This window comes from Cetorhinus maximus, chromosome 25 (genome assembly GCF_964194155.1).
Source record: "Cetorhinus maximus chromosome 25, sCetMax3.hap1.1, whole genome shotgun sequence".
NCBI lineage: Eukaryota > Metazoa > Chordata > Chondrichthyes > Lamniformes > Cetorhinidae > Cetorhinus > Cetorhinus maximus.
In genome coordinates this window covers 40,270,984-40,298,088 of record NC_135903.1, presented here as the reverse complement: position 1 = coordinate 40,298,088, position 27,105 = coordinate 40,270,984, and the positions used below count along the sequence as shown (strand labels likewise).

The 27,105-nt window shown below is 40.3% G+C and overlaps 1 protein-coding gene across 2 annotated transcripts in view; it reads right to left on the bottom strand.

Moving 5' to 3' along the window:
* Positions 1 to 27,105, bottom strand: part of LOC144668069 (protein TANC2-like) — a 923,845-nt gene that overhangs the window by 192,633 nt on the left and 704,107 nt on the right. For both annotated transcript variants that reach the window (XM_078529835.1, XM_078529836.1), the window contains one exon: positions 14,254 to 14,535. In XM_078529835.1, the coding sequence (XP_078385961.1) occupies positions 14,254 to 14,535 (282 nt within the window). The remainder of the gene's footprint in view (positions 1 to 14,253; positions 14,536 to 27,105) is intronic.

The window sequence follows — 27,105 nt, the reverse complement described above, 5'->3', positions numbered from 1 at the left end:
TCCTATAGAGATGAGGTTAGATTTGATTATAAATTGGAAATTCTTCCAGTCTCAATGGCAGAACTATGAAATTGCCACAGAGTTAAACAAGAAACCCGAACAAATGAGAATAGCAACACTTATTAGTGCATTGCACCCTCAGCCTCACTGAAAAGCAGAAAAACTAGTCTTGTGAAATTTTGGAGGTCTTGAAAACTCACTTTGAGCCCTCTACTAACGTTATTCATGAACACCACGTGTTTAACATCAGAATTCAGGAAGGGATGGAGAATATTGATCAACATGTGACTGCACTGAGACGTCTAGCCTAATCTTGAGAGTTTGGGCAACTGAAGGTTGATCTGATCAGAGACAGGATTGTGTATGGACAAGAAATACTGCCATGAGAATACATTTGCTGAGAGAACAGAAACTTACTCTCAAGAAAGCTATTGCCATGTGCAGAAGCTCTGAGATTGTTAATCGTCAGCTAGAGAGTATTAATGGGAGGACTGATAAAGCTTTGCGTTATGCTGAAAGGCCCCAGGCCTTACAAGTGCAAGATAATGTAGAAAAGGAAGAAATATTTACAGAAGGGCCAGCAGAAAGATCAAGGCCAGAGGACAGGATGTAAATATTGCAGAGGACACCACACAAAAGAAAAGGAAGTATGCTGTCCAGTGTGGGGGAAGCAGAGCTCTAACTGCAAGAAGTTGAAATACATTGCATGCAACTTTTGCTGGAAATTAGAAAAGCAAGCCTATGAAGATGGTTGCTGGAGAGATATCGGACAATGATTCTGACGAATCGCTAACCCCTGGAACGGGTTGGCACCATCAAGTATCAAGGTAAAAAATGGTTTGTGACTGTTGGGAATGATGGCTGCAGAAGGACAGCATCAAGTTAATATGACATGTCAGATAGACACTGGTGCTATGTGCAACATCATGAGCTTTGCAGGGCTATGGTGAAGTTGTTCAAGATGGTAACCTGAAAATGAAACCGTTGAAGATAAAGTTGAGGCTACATGGTGGAACAATGCTCACCCTAAGTGGATAAACTAAGCTGAGAGCCCAATGTAATGAGAAGAAAGAAGATTTGTAGTTCCACATTGTAGACCACTCATCTCAATTGAAATAAGTCAAAAGCTTGGAAAGGTAACTCTCCATGCATCAGAATAAGTTTGTGGTGTTTTTCATGACATAAAGCCATTGACTGCTGAACAGATCCCAGATATTTTCACAGGTCTTGAATGCCTTCCTGGTGAATATCATCTTGAAGTAGATAGGAGTGTGAGACCAATTTAGCATCTTCCAAGGAGAGTTACAGCTGCTCTCAAGACAAGATAAATGAGCTTGAAAAGATGGGAGTAATCAAGAAAGTGACAACTCCTACACACTGGCTGAGCAGCATGGTAGCAGGGAAAAACCTGGAAAGCTGAGGTGTACATAGATCCAAAGGACCTCTAAAGCTTTGAACAAATCTCACTACCCCATGCCAACCATTGAACAAATTTTGCTGCAACTTGCCAAGGCAAAGATCTTTACTACGCTAGATGAGAAGGATGGATACTGGCAAGTGAAGATGGATGATTGCAGCAGTTTCCTGACTACATTCTGGATGCCATTTTGGGGGCACAGATGGTTTCCTATGCTGTTTGGCATATCTACTGCTCCAGAAAAGTATCAATGCCGATAACATGAGATAGTTTATGATCTTCCAGGAGTAGAAGCGTTCATGGATGATCTGCTATCTTTTGGATGTGGTGATACGATGAAAGAAGCCATTGCAGACCCTGATCAGAATCTAGAGAGCTCATCAGATGAACCTGAAGCTGAGATGCTCACTTGCGATGCCATGGCATACGAGGCTTTGGGCCTAGTGCTGGAAAATGGGATTAGAATAGTTAGGTGCTCGTTTAACTGGTGCAGACTTGATGGGCTGAAGGGCCTTTTTCTGTGCTGTAGACCTCTATGACTCTATGATTGAGCAAGAAAAAACGGCACCTGAAAATGACTGAAATCAAGTACATAGGTTATGTACTGACAGCAAAAGTTCACCCTGATCCTGATAAGCTGAGAGATGTAGCAGAGGTGCAGCAACCAACAAATGTAAAGGCACTGCAACAATTTGTTAGATTTGTGACCGACCTAGCAAAGCTCTTGCCCAATTTGTTGTCACAGAGTGAATCTCTATGCATGCTCACTGCAAAGTATGTTCAGTGGTATTGTGGCACAGAAGAAGCAGCTTTCACCTGCATAGTGACGACAATGTCAGTGCTGAGGTATTACAATGTCAACAATGAAGTCACCCTGCAGTGTGATGCCAGAAAGCCAGGACTTGGAGCAACCCGCATGTAGCAAGGGCAACCAGTTGCATTTGCATCCAGAGCATTATTGCAAAGTGAACGACACCACACTCAAATTGAGAAAGAGTGCTTGGCTATTTTCTTTGCTTGTAAGCATTTTAATCAGTAGCTGTTTGGGAGACACAAGCCACTTGGAAGTGAAGTATAATCAGGGGAAGCAGATGTATATCACTGACATGCTGTCAAGAGCTGCACTCCCTTTGAAGAAAATTTCTAATGCCAAGAGAATGTGAAATCTTCCAAATTCAAGGGGAAGCAACAGCACGACATGCTCTGGAAGTCATCAACCCAGCAAAGACGTTAAATCTTGTTCAGATCAAGCAAACTACGCAATAAAACGCACTCTCCAATGCTGCAGAAAGTAGTGATGGCCTGGAATCATCAAGATTATACCTGTAGCTATGAGTGTGTATTGGGCATACAGAGATGAAGCGATTGGCCAAGATGGCTCTTGTATAAAGGAACTAGTCATTATCCCTAAGGAGATGAGAAAAGAGACGCTAATGCGCACCCATGCAGGCTATCAAAGAATTGAATCTAGTTGAAGGAAGGCAAGAGAAGTGTTCTACTGGCCAACTATGAGCAATGAGTTCAAAGGTCAGGCCAGCCAGTGCAGTGCTTGTAATGAACATCAAGCTAAGCAAGCTAAAGAGCTGCTCATGACTCAAGACATCCCAGACAGACTGCAGATGAAGCTTGGAGTAGACTTCTTCACTCTCACCGGAACGGATTATCTTGTCATAGATTACTATTCAGACTACTGGGAGTTAGACCAGCTGACGTCAATGACCAGCAATGAGACTGTAGAATGCCTGAAAGCACACTTCAGTCGTTACGGCATTCCAGGCATTATGATGGGTGGCAATGGTCCTCAGGTTCATGAGTGAGGAATTCAGGCACTTCACGAATGATTGGAGAATTCAGCACAACACATCATCTCCACACTATCCCCAGTCAAATGAAAATTGCCAAAGGGATCATCAAAAAATTGAGTAAATCCAGCACAGATGCTTACAAGGCCATCTTAGATTGGAGAAACACACCTACTAAATGCGTGGGAAGTAGTCCAGCTCAGTGACTAATGTCACACCGTACCCAGACTACTCCTCCAATAGCTAAAAAATTACACCCAGAAGTAGTAACAGGAGTGAGTGACAAAATCATAGTAAAACAACAGAAAGCTAAATTTCACTTTGATAAAGCTGCCAAATCATTGCCAGAGCTGCAAATTGGAGAGCCAGTCAGAGTGCAAACATTCAATGTTCTGAACAAAAGTCAGCCCACTTGGCGACTTGGGACCTGTGCAGAGAAGCTATCACCTCGGTTGTACACGGTGAAAGTGAACAACCAGATATATCACCGTAACCGCAGACATGTATGTGCAACTGGAGAAGCTGCTCCTTCACAGCAGACAGCTGATGAAGAAGATATGATTTCACCAACCGTACAAGGAACTGAACGACCATCAGTCACAGGGGTCAACCGTTTCCCAACAAAGGCAACAGATCAGAAACAACAATTACCACAACACACACCTGCCATGGCAACGGCATTCCCCTTGAACAGGCAGACATCAGACAACCAGCTAATAACAACCTGCATGCATAGAATTAGAAGACCTGAATGCTTTAAAGATTGTGTGCCATGCATGTGTCGGAACATATGAAATTGGGACAGACTAGAATGAACAAAGTTTTCTGTACGTGTGATGATTTTCATTGTAGATTATGTATGTGCGTGACTTGGAACTGCAAATAATAGGATGCATAAGTTGTGTTTTTTCTATTTATGAAAAGGGGAAGATTTAAAGAAGTGCCTTTGTGCACTGTGGCTTGCCAGTCATGTGATCTCTGATGTCATCCTTTGTGTATAAAGGCTGAGAACAGAAGCCATTTGATCCACCACTTGAAACACAGGTCTACCTCAGATAATATTGGAATCGAGTCCACGCTGTTGGTGTTTTTCTGAACCACACGCTAGCCATCTAGCCAACTGAGCTAGTATACAACTACCAACCTTGAAAAAGCTATGATTGCATGAAGTTCATTCAAAATTTATAGATGCAGCCTGAGCAGCCAAAAGTCTGTGCAACAAACATCGAGTTCCATTATTTTAGTAACACCTAGAAACATTCTAGATGACAGAGGCACCAAACGTAATATCCATTTTTTGAAATGTCAAATTTCAGCTGTATTAGAATTATCAATATCAAGTCACAGATGTGGCCATTTCGTATAAAAATGAAATTCAAACATTCAGAATATAGCCCTGTACCAAGGGCAATTCCATACACATCATGGGACTCTAACGCTGCACTCCATAATTGTGGGTCTGCAAGGTGAAAAATAGGCATCTGCTCTTAAGCCAGACATTGCCTTTCCAGGACAGCTTATTGTATTTGAAGTTTGTTTTAGATATAACATTTAAATTCACCTCAAGTTTTATTAACCGCACATCTGCTTCAATCGCTTCTTATTACTGGAAATGCCACATAGAATGTCTAATGACTGCCCAAACTAATGGAATAGCAAAGCTGGCATGTCCAAAACAAAGTCAATAATTTCTTGAAAATATTTTGTTCAAGTTCCAGTTATGTCATGAGATTGGTTTGGATGAAGCCACTTTGGCCTATTTGATTTTATCCATCTTGAATACCTAGCCTATGATCTTCCCAATATCGCATTAAACTATTTATGAAAGGAGTCCACTGTCTGGCCTCAACAACTCTATGACAACCTGTTCTCGTTGTAAATTTAACTCCCTATAAAGGCTTCTGTCCCAAACCTGGCTTTAACAATCCTGAACATGTGTCCATTTGCCCTAATGCATGTCTGAACATGTTGTTTCTGGTATATTTTCTATATTCTGTTTAGTATCTTGCACTTCTCTAAGGTTCTCTTTATGCATCCCATTTTGAGGTCAGAGCACCCAAGTCCCTCACAGCTCTTTCCCCTGATATTGGGTATCAGTCCCATGTTCATCTTTGCACTGCCTGTTGACAATCTTTGAGATACAGAGTAACCAGGGCATTGCACAGGTTTGGTATGACCTTTGAGGAATGTAAACTAACTGATTTGTTTAATATTACTCAGTATTCTATCATTTTCATGTATTGTTGCCTCATATTTGCTTAGTTGACTTGTAATTTGCTATGTCTAACATCATCAAATCTCTTACAACTTCTATCCTGGCAGGTTCTATCCCATCCAAGGAACACACTTGCTTTTATTTTTATTTCCAATCTATGCATTATCTTCCATTTGGCGATACTGAACTTCATCAGTCCTGATAAACTTAAGTGCAAACACTGTAGTGCTCTCTTTGTAAGATCTTGACTGCCTCCGAGTCCATAATCCCTTTAATTTTCTGTTATCTACAATTAGAAGTGCCTTGAATTGAATCTGTAATTCCACGTTAGCCCCTCTGCTCCCTTTTCTTTTAGCAAGTTATGAATTGATGTCCAAGTATTACCCTTTGTATCCACCAACCCTTGCTTGTAGAAGAGTCTTTCAAGCTTAAATTTGTCATATATCTTATAGCGTTTTCCAATCAATTCAGTATGTCACCTCAAAAAAATAGCTACGAGGTTGCTTAGAAATGATTCAGCCCTTATAAAGCCATTTATTATTTTATTTTCATATAAGCATTCTTCCAGTTTGCTTCATATTACTAATTCCAATAATTTTCAAATTATTGAGTTCAGGCTTATTGGCCAGAAATTGTCGACTTTTTAAAATTTGTTTTTGGGATGTGGGTAATGCTGGAAAGATCAGCATTTATTGCTCATCCCTAGGTCTCAAGAAGGTGATGGTGAGTTACCTTCTTGAACCGTTGCATTGTTGTTTGTGAATACAGGAACTGTATTTGCCCGTTTCCCATCTGTTAGACCAGCCTTATCCAACCTCTTTGTGTGGGGGGGGGGGCACATTTCAATTTTTCTCACACTCGGAGTGGGAGGGTTGGGGTGGAGCAAATTTCAGAAAGATAAGGTTTGACACAATATTGGATGTGAATATTGAAAAGAGAAGCTTATGTGTGAAAGGAAACAACAAAAAATTGATCATTTAAAAAATGACTAATAAATGTAGATGACCACTAGCATGTGAAAGAGTGACAGTGTGGGTGTCCAGCTCATTCCCAGTCTTGGTGCTCACCCACTCACCCTTATCTCTGGGAGAGTGGGTGAGGGTGCCTGCTGGTGTGTGCGTTAGAGTGAATGAGAACCCAGGGATTGGGAGTGAGCCACACACTCCCCTTCCTCTCACCCCACCCCTCTCTCTCACACACAAACTCACCTCCACCCACCCACCTCAGCCAGCCAGCTATCCTCCCTCCCGCAGCCACCTTCACTCACCCTCTCGGCCACCCTCCCCCGCTCACCCTCTCAGCCACCCTCCCCCACTCAGCCACCCTCCTACACTAATTCAGTTGGAGATTGGTAGGTACGATGAGAGCGGGACAGACCTGGAGCGAGGCCTGAGGTTGACCAATGTTCAAATATGGGTGCCCACTGAGGGCGGGCTAAGAACTGGGGAATAGCTGGGTGAACATGGGTGACAGCCGTGGGAGTGCGGCCGCAGCTGGGCCAGAGCACCAGGAGATGTTGGAAAGCTGGCCGAGCCATGGGAAAGCGTGGTGAGCGAAGGCCCCACATGCTCCACAGTCTCTATCTTCATAAGCTTGCAGTTGCTGGTGTTCACTGCTCCTCCAATCACAGCCTGTTTCTCTCCCACGATTGCTGCTGATAGGGGTAAATAGTGAGCCTCTTACCAGAATTTTCAACAATCGTTCGGGGCTCACATAGAGGCGCTGTGCGGGTCACGTTACAGGCCGCAGGTTGGACAACCCAATGTTAGAAGCTCTTCAATGTTTATTGTCGCCCCCAAAATAGCCTCCACTGCTTTATAAATCACTCTGATAAACTTGGAGCATATTTAACCCATCTAGGAGGTATTTACTAGTTTTCACCCTCTCAGCCCATCCAGAAAATCTCAATTTCCTTTGATGAAATATAGCATGAAAGATGTGTCCACAGCAAAAGTTAATGAGTGTGAAGCAAAATGATGGTTGTAAATCCTGAAAAGGCTAAAGGATAGATAGAAAGGAGAGCCAGAGACGCAGCTAAGTTGCAAAGTTGGAGAGAAAACCAATATAATCGCTAAGTGGTCATTTTAACATCTTGTTCATGCACAGGTTGAACTCCGTTTGAATTGATTAGCATTTTAACTTCTCTGATTATCCTCTTGCTGTTATACTGTTAGATGAATGTTTTGGCTCTCTATTTTTACATGCAATGCCATGTCCCTTTTCCATATCCCTTAGCATCTCTAGTATATTTTTTTGGCCTGCTACCCATCCTAATGGCAAATTTCTCATTATAGCTTTACAAATGTGTTTTCCTAATCTCTGCTTTAATATTCCAGCTGATGTATGTCAGAACATTTTCATATTCCTTATCTTAAATTCAACTAAGTGTGTACTTGTCCAACCTGTTCCACAATGCTTTTGATAGATATCCACTTATTCTACACAGATTTAATCTTGTGTGACGACACCTGCAGTAAGCTTGTCCTTCATACTCAAGTGTATACTGGAGTTTGCTTATTATGCCTTATAGTTATCACTTGGAAGGGTTAACAGAAACTCATCATTTCTCTTAAGTGTCTAGACAAAACAAGCCATGAGTTTTAAAGAAGAAAGCAAGGGTAAAACGAAAATCACCAATGGGTTAAAATTAACTACAATAAATGAACTAACAGATCCAAATAGCCAGAATAAAACTGTCAAAATTGATTTTTCTGATATGAAACAGTTATGTAACTCAGTGACCAGGTCATTGATCCAATTCCCAAACATACTGAAATTGTAAAGTCTAAGACCACCTCTAAGTAGTAGTCTCATTCAACTTCAGCTCCATATTGGGTATAATATAACTTCACCCTGGTGCACCACATGGAAATGAGCAAAAGTATCACCCAAGACCTGTACCTGTATTATAATGTTGTCCTTACTAGTGAGCCTTTGTAGCTTAATGCTATTCAGTTTCAAAAGTGTTGTTCAATTTCCTTTCTTCGTTAACTTAATATTGCCATATTACATCATGCAAGCCTTGAATATTTCTATCAATTCTCATTATGTTTCAAAGTAAGCCAAAACAATTCTAATTTATTTGAAAGATCTTGAATCATCTAGACTTCAAAAGTAGTCAAATGTTTTATTTTTAAATTAAGGCTTTTTAAAATTACTTACCATCTTTCTAACCTCTTGATTGAAAACACTGGCAGATGATCTACTTCCATTACATTATGATACTGCTCAATAACCAGCAATTAAGAACATAACAAACAGGAACAGGAGTTGGCCTTTCAAGCCTGCTCTATCATTCAATACCATAAGGTTGACCTTTTATCTCAGCTTCATCTTCCCACACTATCCCCTCATCTCTTTAAGCTTACTATCCAAAAATCTATGCATCTCTGTCTTGAATATACTCAGCAACTGACCATCCAAGCTCTCTTGGGTAGAGAATTTCAAAGATCCACAACCCTTTGCATGAAAAAAATTCTCATTCCTGTCCTAAATAGCTGACCCCTTATTCTGACTCCTAGTACTAGGCTCGCCAACCAGGAGAAACATTTTCTCAGCATTCTGTGAAGAGACAAGCAGAGTTAATGTTTTAGGTCGATGACCTTTCATTCAAAGAATTTTATCTTAAGTTATCCTCTCTAATTTGTCAATCGACACACTCCTCATCAAAGTCACAAATGACATCCTGTAACAAAGGTAAACTTTCTCTTCCTATCTTTCTCAACCTGTCTGACCATTCAATTCTTTTCCTACATCTCTCCACTGTTGTCCAGCTGGGTGGGCCTGCTTTCACCTTGTTCCATTCTTATCTATCTAGTCATAGCCAGGGAATCACTTGCAATGGTTTCTCTTCCTGCTCCTGCATTGTTACCTCTAGTGTCCCCAAGGATCTATCCTTGGCCCTTCTTCCTTCTCATCTGCATGCTGCCCCTCAGCAACATCATCCGAAGGCACAGTGTTAGTTTTACATGTACAGTGACGATACCCAACTCTACCTCACCACCACCACCTCTCTTAACTCCTCCATTGTTGCTAAATTATCAGACTGCTTATTTGACATCCAATATTGGGTGAGCAGAAATTTCCTCCAATTAAATATTGGTAAGACTGAAGCCATTGTTTTCAGCACCCCCCTGCAAACTCCATTCCCTAGCTACTGATTCCATCCCTCTCCCTGGCAACCGTCTGAGACTAAGCCATTCTGTCACAACCTTGGTGTCACTTTTGACCCCAAGACAGCTTCTGTTCTCATATTCGTACCTTCACGAAGACCGCCTATTTCCACCTCCATAACAATGCCCGACTTCACCCCTGTCTCAGCTCATCTGCTGCTGAAACCCTCATTCATGTTTTCGTTATCTCAAGACTTGACTTTTCCGATACATTCCTGGCTGGTCTCCCACATGCTGCCCCCATAAACTTCAGGTCATCCAAAAACTCTGCTGCTCGTTTCTTAACTCGCAGAAAGTTCCGTTTCCCTATCACTCCTGTGCTCGCTGACCAACATTGGCTCCCAATCTAAAAACAAGACAATGCTTAAATTCTCATGCTTGTCTTCAAATCCCTCCATGGCTTTGCCTCTCCCTATCTTTGTGATTTCCTCCAACCCCAAAGCCCTCCAAGATATCTGCCCTATGTCTGTAATCTCCTTCAGCCCCACAACCTCTGAGATATCTGTGCTTCTCTAATTCTGGCATCTTGTGTATCCCGACTTTAATTGCTCCACAATTGGTGACCGTGCTTTCAGTTGCCTAGGCCCCAAACTCTGGAATATCTTCCATACAACTCTCTACCTCTGCCTCTCCCTCGGTTTCCTCCTTTAAGATAATCCTTAAAACCTACCTCTTTGACCAAGCTTTTCATCTGACCTATTATTGCCTTGTGTGGCCCTGTGTCATGCTTTGTTTCATAACGTTCCTGCGAAGCACCTTGCGAAATGTTATTATGTTAAAGGTGCTATATCAATATAAGCTGTTGTATTATTTCTTCAGAAAGTTCTGGCTGAGACTGAAATGGGGAGTCATGAATTCTGTATTCTAGTGCAGTGTTACTAAAGCTCACAATGAGCAATATTTAGGGTAAGGCTGGACTGAGAATATTACTGGACTTCTGATTTTCCCTTCTTGATAACAAAAATTAATTGTAATCCTTCAGCACTTCCATTTTGAGTGATATAAATAGGAAAAATGGTCTTTTATCTAAAAACCTGATAGGTGACAACCTTAACTACTATGCCAACACACTGTGCTACTAGGATGATGATGATGCTACTACCTGCACTATCTATTGATAAATCTAATAGTATTTCGTTAATGTTTAGTTGTGTACCTACACAATTATTTTGATCATTGAACAAACAGATAAACTGAAAGAAATCAGGGAACACAACATGGGCACATACAAACAACTTTATTGTTGTTCAGTCTCTGTTAGGAATTAGTGGCTGTTTTGATCTCGAGAGAATATATGATTACCTTCGTTCCTTCTAAATTTGCTGCACGACATCCACTGGTCTGCTAATGAAAACAATTTGAAGGCCTGTTTTTTTTTTAGAAACGCCAGAAAGTTTATAATTTATGAAATGCGCAATGGAGCCGTATTTAACTAACAGCTGCTTTTCATTTCAGTTCAACTGCTGTTCATCTCCCAAGGTTTGTGCTGATTTGTAAATTATTTTGTTAAAATAGAATTATCTGAAATGCATTAACCCATTCTGCTCCTCCCAAACAGCTATATTCATCAATGAAGTGCAGAAATAACTAGTAAACGGTGACCAAACATTTCACAAAAGCTGGCATGGCATAGTTGAGAACTCAAGAGTGGCCTTAATTGTAAGCCTATGAAATGGAAAAATACAATTACATCAGATTTTGTAACTTTATCTGCAAGTCCAGTCCACTTAATTCAAATTTCCTTCATTAAATTATTAGACAATTCAATTTCTTACAGCAAATTGGGAACTTAATGCTATGTTTTACACTTTCTAATTTAAATTATTTGGTAATTCGGTAGTTTTTATTGCAAAAACTATTTAGAATTATTAGGAATAGACTCTCTGTCCAACATAACTCAATTCTTTGAGAGGAAAAAAATCATGAAAGGTGGAAATACATATCGAAGGTGCAGAATTGGTGCTGCAGTTCCAAGGGAGGCTCGGGACATTTCCTAAAAATCTTCACCCTTTTCATTGAAAATGAGGCATTTTAATACCTCATCATTGATAAGTTTTTGTTATCTTAATAAAGAAAAAGAATTTGAATTTCTGGCAGACCAAGCCAACCATCCTCAAAAGTCACTCTGCTGCATCCAATTCTCTACCTACATTACAGAGACGATGAAGTACATTTAACTTCCCAATCTTTCAGTGTCTATCTCCCTCTTTCACTTTGAGCTGGTACTCATTCCAACCCCTGCCTTGATGGTAATCTGCCTCCCTACACCCACTCAGTTAACATGATTTGCTCCTTCCTCCTTCATCTTAAAGTGCTGCTCATAGATTCTCATCTCTTTTCCTCAAAAAATTCTATTCCCAGAATTTGCCTTTCCCCACCCCACCTTTTTGTAAAAAAAATCACTCAAAGACATGGGTGTTGCTGGCTTGGCCAGCATTTATTGTCCCAATTGCCCTTGAGAAGCTGGTGGTGAACTGCCTTCTTGAACCGCTGCAGTCTGTGTGGTGTAGGTACGCCCACAGTGCTGTTAGGGAGGGAGTTCCAGGACTTTCACCCAGAAAAGTGAAGGAATAGATGTATATTTCGAAGTCAGGATGATATGCAACTTGGAGGGGAACCCGCAGATAGTGGTGTTCCCATGTGCTTGCTGTCCTCGTACTTCTAAGTGGTAGAATTCATGGGTTTGGAAGGTGCGTTGAAGGAGGCTTGGTGAGTTTCTGGAGTACATCTTCCAGATAGTACATATTACAGCCATGGTGCATCAGCGGTGGAGGGAATGAATATTTCAAGTGGGCTGTTTTGTCCTGAATGCCATCAAGCTGCTTGAGTGTTGTTGGAGCTGCACTCATCCAGGCAAGTGGACAGTATTCCATCACACTCCTAATCTGTGCCGTGGAGATGGGAGACAGATTTTGTGGAGTCAGCAGGTGAGTTACATGTTGCAGAATTCCCAGCTTCTGACCTGTTCTTGTAGCCACATTATTTATATGGCTGATCCAATTAGATTTCTGATCAATGATTAACCCCTCCCACCCCAGATGTTGATATGGGGTATTCAGCGATGGTAATGCAATTTAATGTCAAAGGGAGATGGTTAGATTTTCTCTTGCTTGAGGTGGTCATTGTCTGGTACGTGTGGGGCACAAATATTACTTGCCACTTATCAGCCCAAGCCTAAATGTTGTCCAGGTCTTGCTAATGTGGATGCGGACTGTTTCAGTATTTGAAGAGATGCAAATGGTACAGAACACTGCGCAATCAGCGAATATCCTCATTTTTTATGATGGATGGAGCTATTTTGCCATCAAACTTTCTGATCCTTCTCTTTCTCCTTAATTACTATCTATTTCTCCCCCAGGGTGCACCAATTCTATCTGAATGTTACGTGAAAGGCACTTGATTTTGGCTGCAGCGTTCTGTTCTTGCAAGAGTCCCTGCCTACAGTGTGTAGTGCCTGTGACCACTAACCACAGGACTGTAGTTGGGAGTGAATCTGAAGCAAATGCTGACAAGCAGAAAAGCTCACAAAAGCAACATTATGTCATATGGTCTCAAGGAAATTCATACATAACTGACCTATGCTTGCTTTACATGGATAAATCAATATGCACAAATTTCCTTGATTTTTGCTTTGAATCAGGGGCACATCTGCGGAAACCCTTGGCTGCTCATTCGCATGTAAAAGACCAGCTCAGTTTCCTACATTTCTGGAGCTAACTGAGACCTCCTCTATGTTTAATGAAAGTGCTGTCAGTTTTTTTTGGAATGAGGCACCATGCCATAAAACAAATGCTAATAAATGCTATAATTCTGTTTCAAATATATTAAATGGCTAGGAATTGTAAACTAAATATACAGTGCCGAAGGCATTTTGTTCAAACCTATGCACAATGATGACAGGATTGAAATATATTTAAATAAGAACTCAGCATAATTACAGTAGACACAGCTTCTATAAACACACTGATAGATCGAACAAAGCCCGTTTCTTTTTTGCTAAGTTAATTTTATGTTTTATATCCCTTTTTGGTAGGTATAGCCTTGGACCCAATCTCCAATTCAACGCTCCTTCCTTGTGTGGCACATTCTCTTGACACATGATTGAAATCAGCAATCACAGGTACACTCTGCATTCTACTGCTCTGTAACACAGCACATGGATGCATCGGCATGCCACATCACAGGAGCCTACTACCCTTCAGATCTTTTATTGCAAACTGCTCTCTTACTTCAATTTTGTGTTGAATCAACTCCTATTCACCCAGGAGCAGTAAGACTTCACTTCACAATTCAGTTGAATGTTCCTCTGTTAAATTTCAGTTTATTTCAAAATGTGTCAGTACGAATCAAATATCTAGTGTAGTCAAAAGCTTTCCATAAATGTAAAGAAAAATAGACATCCTTTCAAATCTAATTAATCCTTCAGTTGTACATGAATAAGTGTTTTTATCTGAGTAGAACATTTAGATGGACAAAGAATGAAAGCAGGGTAAGACTGTAGGAGAGGAAGGGGTTTGGTATGAGAGGGAAAAGTGAGGTGCTAAAAATATAGATGGGTTCCTGAGCAAAACACAAATGAATCTCTCTCTCCAACTCAGACGCACATATGCATAAAAAGAAAGTTAACATTTACTAATAAGTACGTACGCTTTGGAGAGGCATGTGGACTATCAGATGCAATCTGTCTCATTCGGGAACCATGGCAGCTGAGTGCAACCAGTCTTGAGATGATGGCTGTTTTCCCAAATCCAATATTGGCTATAATCACTACTCCTCTGTTCACACTGGGGTTACCACATTTTAGCTGTGTATCTATTTCATGGAAGAGCCAGTCCCGCCCAATGAACACTGAATCAGTGGTGATGCTCGGTACTTCAAACAAAAGTGGCTTCAAGGAGATGTCTGGAGGTCTGTATGGTGCAAAGCGTACTGTGGAAATAATAAAATAGCCGTAGTCAGATTAGTTTCAATAATTCAATCACAACAGAAAAACTGCAAATCATTTTCAAAAAAGAAACTGACCAGAGACTTGGTAGTTTCAAAAACAGAAAAAGTAGAGGAAAGTAAGGATTGGGCAATCGTTTTGCAGAATACCTTCATTCAGTCCACAAGCATAGCCCCGAGCTTCCTGTTAATTTAATTCTCTCCCCACTCCCACTCTGTCCTTGGCCTCTTACACTCTACCAATGAATCTCAACAGGAGCCAAGGAGCAGCACCTGATTTTTCAATTAGGCACTTCTCAGCCTTCCAGACTCAAAACTCAGTTCAACAATTTCAGGTCATAACCACTGTTCTCATTTTTTCCAACAGCAGGTGATAGCTATGGTTCTGCTGTTGCCATTTACACCTCCCTCCAGACCCTTATCTCATCTCTAGTTGTGCCATTTCCATCCCTTTTGCCTTGCACCATCATCCCTTTTGTCATTTAATCACTCTTGCCTTCCAAATATTCAGCACGTTCTATTTTGTTCTTTGCTTCCCTCTTGCCCTTCTCCTGCCTCTGTACTTGCTTAAAAGACTTACATCTGTAACTCTATCTGCTTTTGATGTAAGGTCATTGACCTGAAATATCTCTCCCAGATATTGCTCGATTTGCTGTATATTTCCAGCATTTTCTGTTTCTTTTTCAGATTTCCAACAGTATTTTGCTTTTCTTGCCTCAGTCCACTATGATTTCAGTGGTGTTATCACAATATTGCCTAGTACAATAGAGAGATTGCACGCAAAGCTTTAAAATCATTAAAAGCCCACATCAGTTTTGCATGCGATAGTTCCAAAATTACCTTTTGTGGAAGCTGCAAGCTCACTGAAACAACTTTCCTTTACAATCTGCAGGAAGTCTCAATACTGTCTGCGGAGTAGCTCAATTTTTTTTTTATTCATTCATGTGGGCGTCACTGGCTAGGCCATCCCTACTTAGGGAGCACTTAAGAGGCAATCACATTGCTGTGGGTCTGGAGTCATATGTAGGCCGGACCACCAGGTTAGGATGTTAGGATATTAGCGAACCAGATGGGTTTTTATGACAATTGTTTTGTGGATATCATCAGATTTTTAATTCCAGATTTTTACTGAATTAAAATTTCACCAGTGGGATTCGAACCCGGGTCCCCAGAGCATTACCCTGGGTCTCTGGAACACTAGTCCAGTGACAATACCACTGTGTCTCCACTTTCCCCTAATACGCCAAAACCAATTGGAACTACATCAGTGAGAATGTGCGAACCCAATATTGAATAAGTTGCCCTGTGGAGTACCTGATGCATTCCAATTCCCAGTATAAACAATTCCTCAATTGCTAATCCTCCTCCTCCCAAAAAAGTTCCTGAAATTTACAATGTTTGAGATTAAAATTCACATCAGAATACTCTACATCCCTGCTGCCACAATCTATTCCACTGACAGCTGCTCAGTTTACTCTTTCAATTTGAAACCTGTAGCGCAAACTTTCTCTTCAAATAATTTTTCCACCTTTCACCAGAAAGCCCAGGGGGACAAAAATAAAAGAAGACGAGACAGGGCGTTTTTTTTAATGTAAAGCAATTTTCTTAAATGTCACAACAGTCCTAAACTATTTAAGAAAATAATATCCCTCATGGATTAATCATTCTATTACCGATTCAAATATTCATGTTTCCTTTCTAAATGATAAGTAATGTGATTAACTAGCCTGATCATCAATCAGATCAATACCAGATTGATATTAACAGTCACAGAATATCGCTCTACTCTACAATTTCCCAAAAGCACCAATCATTTCCACGAACAGGTTACAAGGAATTTACAGCTCAGAAACAGGCTATTCAACCCGACAGAAACAGTGTTAATGCTTCATAGGAGGCTTCCCCTAACCCTATCAGCTTAATTTAGATGGAAGATTAAAGGATCCCACCTGCGGAGCTCCTAATCAGACCCCGAAGTACATCATCGAACAATGGCCTGGATATCTGACTTAGATGTTGATATTTGATTTGCTTTTTTTTGCTACTACCATACAAAAGCAGCAGCAGTGTAACCTCCTATTTCTTTCTCCCTCATATAATTATCTAGCTTCAACTTAAATGCATCTATGTTATTTGAGTCAATTATTCCTTATGGTAACAAGATCCACATGGGGATTAGAGGGATTAGACAAAGTCAACATGGATTTATAAAAGGGAAATCATGTTTGACAAACCTACTGGAGTTTTTTTGAGGATGCAACTAGCAGAATAAATAAAGGAGAACCAGTGGATGTGGTGTATTTGGATTTTCAGAAAGCTTTTGATAAAGTCCTACATAAGAGGTTACTGTGCAAAATTAAAGCACACGGGATTGGGGGTAACATCTTGGCATGGATTGAGAATTGGTTAGCAGACAGGAAACAGAGAGTAGGAATGAATGGGTCTTTTTCAGAATGGCAGGCGGTGACTAGTGAGGTACCGCAGGGATCAATGCTTAGGCCCCAGCTATTCACAATATATATCAATGATTTGGATGAGGGGACCAAATGTAATATTTCATAGTTTGCTGATGACACAAAACTTGGTGGGAATGAGAGTGGTGAGGAAGATAAGAGGTTTCGAGGCGATTTAGACAAGTTGAATGAGTAGGCAAATACATGGCGGATGCAGTATAATGTGGATAAGTGTGAAGTTATCCACTTTGGTCAGAAAAACAGAATGGCAGAGTGTTATTTAAATGGTGATAGATTGGGAAATATTGATGTACAAAGGGCCTGGGTGTCCTTGTGCACCAATCACTGAAAGCAAGCATGAAGGTGCAGCAAGCAGTTAAGAAGGCAAATGGTAAGGCTGGCCTTCATTACGAGAGGACTTGAGTACAGGAGCAAGGATGCCTTACTGCAGTTTTACAGGGCCTTGGTTAGATCACAACTGGAGCAGCGTGTGCAGTTTTGGTCTCCTTACCTAAGGAATGATATTCTTGCTATGAGGGAACGCAGCGAAAGTTCACCAGACTGATTCCTGGGATGGCAGGATTGTAGTATGAGGAGAGATTGGCCGACTAGGCCTGTGTTCACTGGAGTTTAGAAGAATGAGAGAGGATCTCATTGAAATGTAAAAAATTCTGACATGGTTGGACAGGCTGGATGCAGGGATGATGTTTCCTCTGGCTGGGGGTCTAGGACAAAGGGTCACAATCTCAGGATACGGGGTAGGCCATTCAGGACTGAAATGAGGAGAAACTTCTTCACTCAAAGTGTGGTGAACCTGTGGAATTCTCTACCACAGAAAGCTGTGGAGGCCAAGTCACTGAATATATAGATTTCTAGACTCTAAAGGCATCAAGGGGTATGGGGAGAGAGCAGGAGTGTGACATTGAGATAGAGGGTCAGCCATGATCATACTAATGGCGGAGCAGGCTCGAAGGGCTGAATGACCTACTCCTGCTTCTATTTTTCTATGTTTCTAATCTAATCGCTCTCTATTTAAAGGCATTACTCTGCAATACCTTATCGGATTTATTAGTGACAATTTAGGATTATGGCCCTTAGTTTTCAACTTCATCACATGTGATTACATCCATAATCTCTTTGCCCTGTGAAACATCTGTTTGTCATGGGCTGGTGTCCCATTGCCATATGTCACCCAGAAGCCTCATTCTCAGAGATCCGACAGAACAGGACAAAGTTCATTACAGACATTTCACAATCCCATTAACAATTTAGGTAAAATGAAGGGGGCCACATGTTCTGAATTTTGCCTGATGACATGCTTGGGTGGCTTGGTTGTTAAAGGTTAAAGGAAGGCCCAGGTTGTTTTACTGGGAACAGGGTGTAAGATATTCACACCTGTAAACTATGGCCAGAGTAGCTGTAATGATGGTAGATAAGCTGTATTCTCCAAGTCCCAGAGAAGTGATAGGAAGGTCAGGTTTTGTAAACAGTTATGCTTTAAACTGTCTATTTAATTCCAAGATAGAATTAATTTGGGAGTCTAGAGGGTAGCTAATTAGCATTTCTGCCTGGATTCAAGGCCCATGTAAATTATGTTGGTGTGGAGATGGGTTTCGAGAGGGAAGGATTCCATAGGAAGTCACTGTAGGATCGGATCTCAGGTTTTTCAAAAATATTACTGAACCTCGCAGGTGCGTTTACTCTGCAAGCGTCAGAGAGAGAGGGGAGAGACAGAGACAGGCAGACAGAGAGAGACAGAAACAGAGGCAGAGACAGAAGGAGAAATTGCAGGTGGGAGCTTGTGCTTGGATTGAAGAGATCGAATTCTAAGGGCTTAAATGAGGCTGGAAGATTCACTTAGCTTTGGCCAAATCTCCAACCCATCCTTCACTGTGAAAGTTATTTCAGGGATCAGGAGATACCTGTCTGGGAATGGAAAAGAAAGGAAGCAAGCCCTCAGAAGCTAAGAATTACCTTGGATTGGTTCTGGAGAATGAAAGGTCCATTTAAGGGACAGAGTAAAATATAACTGTGGCGAGGGATTTTTGGTTGTTTTAAAAGTTGAATAGGGGAAGCTTTTTGTACTTTAGAGTGTAAGTTGACGACTGAAATAGTGTTTAGTCACTGTTGCTTTTAGTTTGTTTGTTACAGTAAAAGTCTTAGAACATGAAATCTTGCCGTGTGGTCCTTTCAGTCACCCACTGGAGGTTAAAATTTCTTTTTAAAAGTTATGGTCTTTGGCATGAAGTTCAAAAAATCATTTAAAAAATAAAATGTAACTCACTCTTTCCCTCATGTTCACAGTAAATAGTTATTGTACCTATTCAAGGTGGAAGGCACATGGAGCATAATTCACCATTTTCAGTTTGATGGAGGTTTTAATAAGACCATATGAAATAAGAGCAGGACTAGGCTAATCTCCCCATCAAGCCTGCTCCGTCATTTCAATGGGCTGAATTTTCCCCCCGTCGGGGGCGAAGTTGAAGGGCGGGTGCGCATAGGCGCAATTCCGATCGGCGCCCCTGATTGGGGAAGCGGAGCCATTTAACATGGGCGGGCCAATTAAAGCCCGCCCAGTGTGGCGTCTGCATGGAAGCGCTATGTGCTTCCTGTGAGGGCGGGAGGGGGGGGGGGGGGAAGATCCCAAAATCGAGAGTGCGCTCTTTCACCTATGCGCACAAAAGAATGCACTCGTCTCCCTGAGGCTAAGTGCATCCTCAGGGAGATCGGCTCTAAATGTTTAAAAACCTAAAAATAGAAAAATAAAATTTCCCTAACATGTCCCCTCATGTGACAATGTCACATGAGTTGGGACATGTCCATAATTTTTACAAAACCTTTATTAAAATTTTTAAAAACCTACATGAAACCTCATCCCGCCCGTGGATGAGGTTTCATGCTTTTTCTAATTCACGCCGGGCTCCTGGCCTGCCTTCCAACCTTAAGGTTGGACGGGCAGGTCTTTTAATTACTTAATTGACCCTGTCAATGACCTCAATTGGCCACTGAAAGGTTGGCGGGCGCACAGCTGATGTCGCTGCGCCCCCACCTACCTGAAAATTTAAATGGGGCGCAGTGAAATCGGGGGTTCTGCCCAACGTCACTGCGTGTCATTTTACGCGTCGGCGAGCAGGCCCCGCCCCCGCTCACCAACGCGTAAAATCCTGCCCAATAAGATCATGGCTGATCTGATTGTGGTCTTAACACCACTTTCCTACCTGTCCCCCATAACCCTTGATTCCCTTGTTAATCTAAAACCTGTCTAACTCAACCTTGAACATATTCAATGACCCAGCCTCCACTGCTCTCTGGGAAGAGAATTTCAAAGGCTAACGACCCTCAGAGAAGAAATTCCTCCTCATCTCCATATTAAATGGGAGACCTTTTTAAAAAATCTTTTTTAGCTACTGCTCAAATGAATGGAGCTTTCTTCCTAAAACCTTTTAATCTGCTTTCAAAACACTTCAGCGTAGGGTTTTCAATCAGTCTTATTCTAATGTGCTAAAATCAATGGGTTAAACCAATCAGAAAGTCTAGGCTTTAATTTGCAATAGAAATCGATATTAGATAATTTCGAAGTGTAAGAGTGTGCAACAGTAAAACTTGTACTTTGCCAGAAGTTTTTGGCTTTAAACAGGGCAAGAATCAAAAGTCAGAAGCAAAGAACAAAAATACTGGTATCTGCTGGGAAGGGAATCTAGACATTCTAAACATGCTCAAAAATATGTTTCTTTAGCTTGCACCTACACACAAGGAAAGCAATTGATTATTGAACAGCTACAGCTTATGCTGCTTCCAAATTAAATTCGGTCACAGAAGAGTTAAAGATTTTATTAACAAGAATTGTAACTTACGTGAATGAGTGTGCCAAGCATGGGCATTAGTGGAAGCTAAAGCAAAAATCAGAGAAAAGCCAGAAAGTGATGTAAAATGTTAGCAACAATCACCAGCCCAAGAGCAATAATAAACAAGCATCAGACTTCAAGCATGGCACAGCGCGCTGATGCTGAACAGTTACATTTCATTCAGCACATGGGTAGCAAACATTAGAGCCTTATTCTAATTTTCCCTTCCTGTCAGAGAACCAGCATGTTATGTGACATTGTGCACTGTGGAATTAAGCAGGTGCAAAGTCAGCTGCAACAACCGTTTGAGATGACAAACTGCAGGCTCCTTTGTTGTTCTATTCTTGGCACTGTATCTTCAATGACTTGCCGTGCAACTCTTAATCAAAAGAGTGATGCAAATAATCAGCCTCAAAAGCATCATTAAATGGTTAGACAAAGCGACACGCTCTAAAATCCATATAAGCACAGTTAAGTCAGTGTACAGCCTCAGTGTTGCAGCATTCAAGAAAGTACATGTGAAGCATTATGCAGGAAAGCAGAATGATTTGGGTTCAACTCATTTGAGGTGCACAACAGCCAGGTTACCCTTAACTTAAACTAACAAATGTTGAAGTTATGATAAAATTAAAAGAGCACAAGGATTTTACAGATGCCCTCTTTTGATTTATAGGATTTATTAGCTCAAGTGAGAAAGAAATAGTAATGAAAAATGTAATTCAAAGGCTTGGCACTGCAGGACAATCAAGTACTGCAACCTGAACATACACTACAGCAAACATGGCCCAGGGCCTGAAGCAATTAAAAGATACAGCTTATGTTGAGACTGTCATGCAAACGCAAAACCTTTAGTTCTGCACCCTTACAATCTAATTTAAAAAAAATTTTGATTGCACATATACAACATCTTGGTTCTGCTCACACTTCTTGTCATATTTTTGTCACAACGCGTGTCAACTTTTTCCTCCATCATAATCCCTATGTCCACATTTATAATGTGTTTAACCTATGGAACGCCAACACTTGATTGCACAATTTGGCCACCGGGTTCCTTCAAATTGCTTAAATTGCTTGTTTTTTAACATCTTCCTTTTTTCTTCATAACTAAGATTTCTAATATGCAAAGGTGTGGTTTAAAAAGGTAAACAATTCAAGTATTGCAACATGAATTTTATCCATTGAATTGACTTTTGTGCTGTTTAATTCAACTTTGTTGTTGTTTTTATTTGAAGGCCTCAGATTCCATCAAATGTCTGGGCTTCAACCTGATTTTTTCCCCATATCTGTGAATCTATGAGCTGAATGTACATTGAGCAGTCTGAGTAGGTACAGTGTACCTAATTTCCCAGGCTATGTCAATATTAGTCAGTTGAACTGATGAAATATCTTTTCTTTAGATTCTGGCGCTCGCTGCTGAAAAGTAAGTGGGTGAAGTTCAAAAGCTTTGTCAGGTTAAAATATAATTTTTATGTTTAAAAAATAAGGTCTGTATTTGAAAAATACACCGTTCTAATTGTACATCTGTTGTACCTTTTGGTCTGAGTTGAGTCTGTATAAATTCCAGAAAGCGTATTAAGCGGAGGGCACAGAGATGCTGGAGTCAGAGATGGGTGACAGACAGGGAGAAGAGTTTTTCATTTAATTTTACTTCAATTTTTAAAAATGAAACTTAATTTTGAAACCAACTAATGATTTCACCACCATTTTATTGAAAAGTTAGAAAAGAACAATGCAAATTGTTTATATCTGTAAGACACAAGGTGAAATGCGTCCTGGGAGTAAGTTTAAAACAGGCAATAGTGAATCTGCAGCCCATTTCAGGGTGCTCGATTTTCTTTCCCCTCCCATCTCAGCCAATGCACAAGGAGGACAAAGGAATGTTACAAGACTAATATTACTTAAAAAAAACAAATTTGTGCTGGAATGAAAGTCAAGTCCACTTCTTTGAAAAAAAATCAATCTGTTCCACTGTCAGCTCTTGACATTGTATCTACTGTAATCCCACAGGTCACTGCACAGAATGATGAGAAAGATATGACTCAGAGCTCAGGAACATGTTTTCATTCACCCCTCGCTGTATTTATACAAACAGCACCATGATAACCTTTTACAACCTTTCAGCTTTCAAAATGCAGTAAATAGCACTGCCTGCCTAGAGGGTATACAAAAATGTTTGCTGGTAAACTAGCAACTGAGGAAAATCGCTGCTCAAGTCCCACTTTCATGAGTTCATGGAATTTGTTGCAATCTCACTTAATTACTTCAATTTACTCACCTTGGTTTGAAAAATTTGATTGGTTCTAGGTAATTTGGGGTTTGTATGAGGAAGAATTGGCTCTCAGATAGAAACTTATAGATGGTCCCAATCAATTGAGCTGACCAAAGTTGAATGGGGACAAGTAGCAGAAAGGCAGGTGGGGAGTAAAATAATGAAATAAGAAAGAAAAATATCCATCAATTTTTCTCTCCAACTGACCACCAGAATGTCACTTAATTTAGGAAGGACAGAGCAGTGAAGGTCTTAAATCTCCTCCAAGATACTTGCCAATACTGCTCCAAATTGACTGACATTAAGTGTGCCTGTTGTAGGGCAACGTCAATGTTATTTGTTCTCTTTCCCCAGCAATAGTCCTAAATTCCAATACCTGAGGTGTTCTAACCCGATGTTTGATCAAGAAATGTGAATAGCCATCACAAACAAAGTAGATGGATCTAGCAACAGACTACAGCCCCGAGACACAGACTGACCAGCATCTGGTAATGAATTTTGTGCATTTTTTATTGAACTGTCAAAAACTAATTCTTATATCTCAACAATTAGAATAATTCAGAATTCAGATTTACAGAGCCACTGAATTTATAAATGTATTGTAAGTGCTGGATAAATTAAATAATTATCATGTTAAAAACCCTGATGTAGAAAATATTAGAATTATTGAATTAATTGCCTGTTTATACTTTGGATGGACAGAATGTGGATGCATTCATTATGAGTGGGTCTTTTCAAATGGTCCTGTTTTTAAATGGCATTTTTGTCCCTCTCAAGATGTGCACTTGTACCAGCCAGTATCTTCAATTGTGTGAAAGGACAGCGATTATGGACAGAATATACATCATTTTTATAATTTTGCTTCTATACCTTCACTGAAAACAGCTCTGCCATCACAGTAACTTGGAAGAGACTCTAGAGAGCGTAAGTCATTGAAATCCACTTGCCAAGATTGGAATTCTGACAAGTCAGTTCTCAGAGCAGCCTTGGATACAGAACATCTCAATAGTGCTACATCCACCATTTTGTTGTCTGGGTTGGATATGAAGAGTTGGATATTACCTGCCCAACTCCACTAACCATGGTGCCACACTGAGTGACCTTTCTGGAGATTCGCATATCCTGAACCCCTTCTGTCACAAACTGCAAGATGAGATTGGACCAGAAAATGCAGCTTGGAAAGGTGCATAACTTAATATTGGTCACGTATAGTTCAATGGTCTATTTTTCAAATTACTGATCTAAACAAAACTTTTTACATACAGGGAATGGTCAGAGTAGTATGTGCACAATTGGGCATCCATTACAAAAGGCATATTGAAATAAATGGGGAAGGTGTAACACAGGCTTACTATAATTATATCACAGATGAGGGAATGCAGGAAGTTGCACCAAGAAAAGCAAAAGCACAGGTGCAACAATCCATTCCAGTATTATTCAAACCTGCACTTCACCAACCTATTCAAGATGTACAGGTACCAAAAAGTGAGGCATAAGAGAACACTCCCAGTAATTCTTTCCCACCTCATTGATGGTGACTATTTTTAAACATTTTACATTGTGTTTGTTTATTTTTGGGTTATAAATAAGCTTTTTTTTCATTTATTCTCTCACAGGATGTGAGTGTCATTGGCAAGGCCAGCACTTGTTGCCCATCACTAATAGCCTTTGAACTGAGTGGCTTGCTAGGCCATTTCAGATGGCAGTTAAGAGTCGACCTCATTGCTGTGCTCTGGAGTCACATGTAGGCCAGAGCAGGTAAGGATGGCAGATTTACTTCCCTGAAGGACATTAGTAAATAAAATTTCATGTTTATGTTATATATTGAGGGCAGAAATCTTGTGTTGGGAATGCATCTCCTAAAATTACACACATTAAAATTGGAAATTTTAAGGAACACATTTATTAACTATACAGGAATACCCTGTAAAGTAAGATTAGATACTTGACAAACTAGTGCTGGACCCCCTGGAACAAAAAAGTTTGAAGGGCAGGATCTTTTAAGTAAAGTCTTGAAAAGATTTGAATGTCAGTAAATTGGTAACAAAAAGACAGAAACTCAGAATTGGTACCGAATCCAAATGCATGTAGCAGTTGGAAGAAAACTTTTCACCTAAAAGATTATTAAAAAATGAAATAAATTCCACATTAAATCTGTGTAAATCGTGGCATTTAAGAAGGAATTAAATGAACTTCCAAAGAGAATAAAATATTGAAAGGTGTGGGGAAAGAACAGGGAAATTAGATTAAACAGATAACTACAACAAAAAGCTCGTACTACCAGAGGAACAAGGAGCAAAATGGTGAACTGTTCTACTGAAATCTGTATTATTTTATAAAAAGCGGTTTCTTTAAAGAAGGTCATACTTTCCACATTCTTCAGCTTCGAGTCTGGCTGTGTCAAACTTAAAATTAGTCTAAAGACTGAATATTCTGATTTTGGTTCAGTTCTTGTGGAGAGATCTGAGATGCATTTAACAAAGACTCCATGATGCCAGGTAAACAAAACAAGGTTGTCATCAATAAACTATGTTGTTTAATTCTAAAACGGACTAAAATTTAAAATTTGTATCATTATTCTTTGATAACATTAAAAATAACCTTGCAGTGCATACCTTTACCAGAATATAAAAATATACAGTCAAAGTGCACTGATCAGCACTCAAGGATTATGGTTTTTTCCTAACTTAACAGTTCAATACAAGAACTGAGATTTGATTTTGAATTTGTGCCAATTTTATTCTGGAGTATTTATACAGGTTACCCCTAAACCTACTGGATGGAAGATCACTACAGCCTCATCACTGAAGAGATGCATCTGTGTCTTTTCTCTTTCCCCTCATTGCTTCTTGATTTCTTTCCCAAACACTCTATAGAAGCACAGCTTCCAGGATTTGTAACCCGGACAGTAATGGAAATGCGGAGTTCAAGTGTACAGGGTACAAGATTCTGATAAGAGAACTATTCCGATTTTGTTCTACAGATGACAGAAGGGTTAGTGGCATAAAACTACAAAGAGGCAATGATATATCAGGTGAGTGGACAAAACTCTGGCAGGTAGCTTTCAATGCAGGTAGGGTGAGGTGATGTTATCCAAGAAAAGGACAACTTTAAAACGGTGAAAAGCTAGGAAACAATGAGATCTATCAAGATATAGGAGTTCTTGTACGCAATGGGGAGATGGTGGTGTAGTGGTAATGTTGCTGGACTACTAATCCTGAGACCCAAGCAGCTGGTGGAATTTGAATTCGGTTAATATATCTGAAATATAAAGCGATGGGGACCATGAAACTATCATCAATTGTCATAAAAACTCATCTGGTTCACTAATGTCCTTTAGGGAAGCAAATCTGCCATCCTTACCTGGTCTGGCCTACATGTGACTCCAGACCCACAGCAATGTGGTTGACTCTTAACTGCCCTCTGAAATGACCTAGAAAGGTCAGAGATGGGCAACAAATGCTGGTCTTGCCAGCGACGACCACATCCCATGAAAGGATAAAGAAAGAAAAATTACTAAAATGTAGCAGTCGGGTACAAAAATATAACCAAAAGGCCTTTATAACTAGACATAAAGCTAGAACATAAAGAGGAGGGAGTTTTGCTACAGTTATACAAAGGCCCTAGTTAGATCACATCTGAAGTACTGTGTACATTTCTGGGCACCGCAATTCAGAAATGATACACTGGCTTTGCAGCACACATTCATTAAATATTAACAGGACTCCATTTTTAGGAGACATTACAGAAGCTACGTTTGTATTCCCTGGAACATAGAAGGCTAAAGGATGATTTAGTTGAGGTTTGTAATATTTTGAAAGGGATTGGCAGGGTAGATATAAAGAGACTTTTCTCTTAGTGGGGGAGTTGAGCACAAGAGGACATAATCTTTAAATTTGAGCCAGTGCATTCAGAAAAAAGGTAGGAAATGCTTCTTCATGCCAAAGGTGGTAGAAGTGTGGAGACTTTCACAAAAAAAACAGTAAAT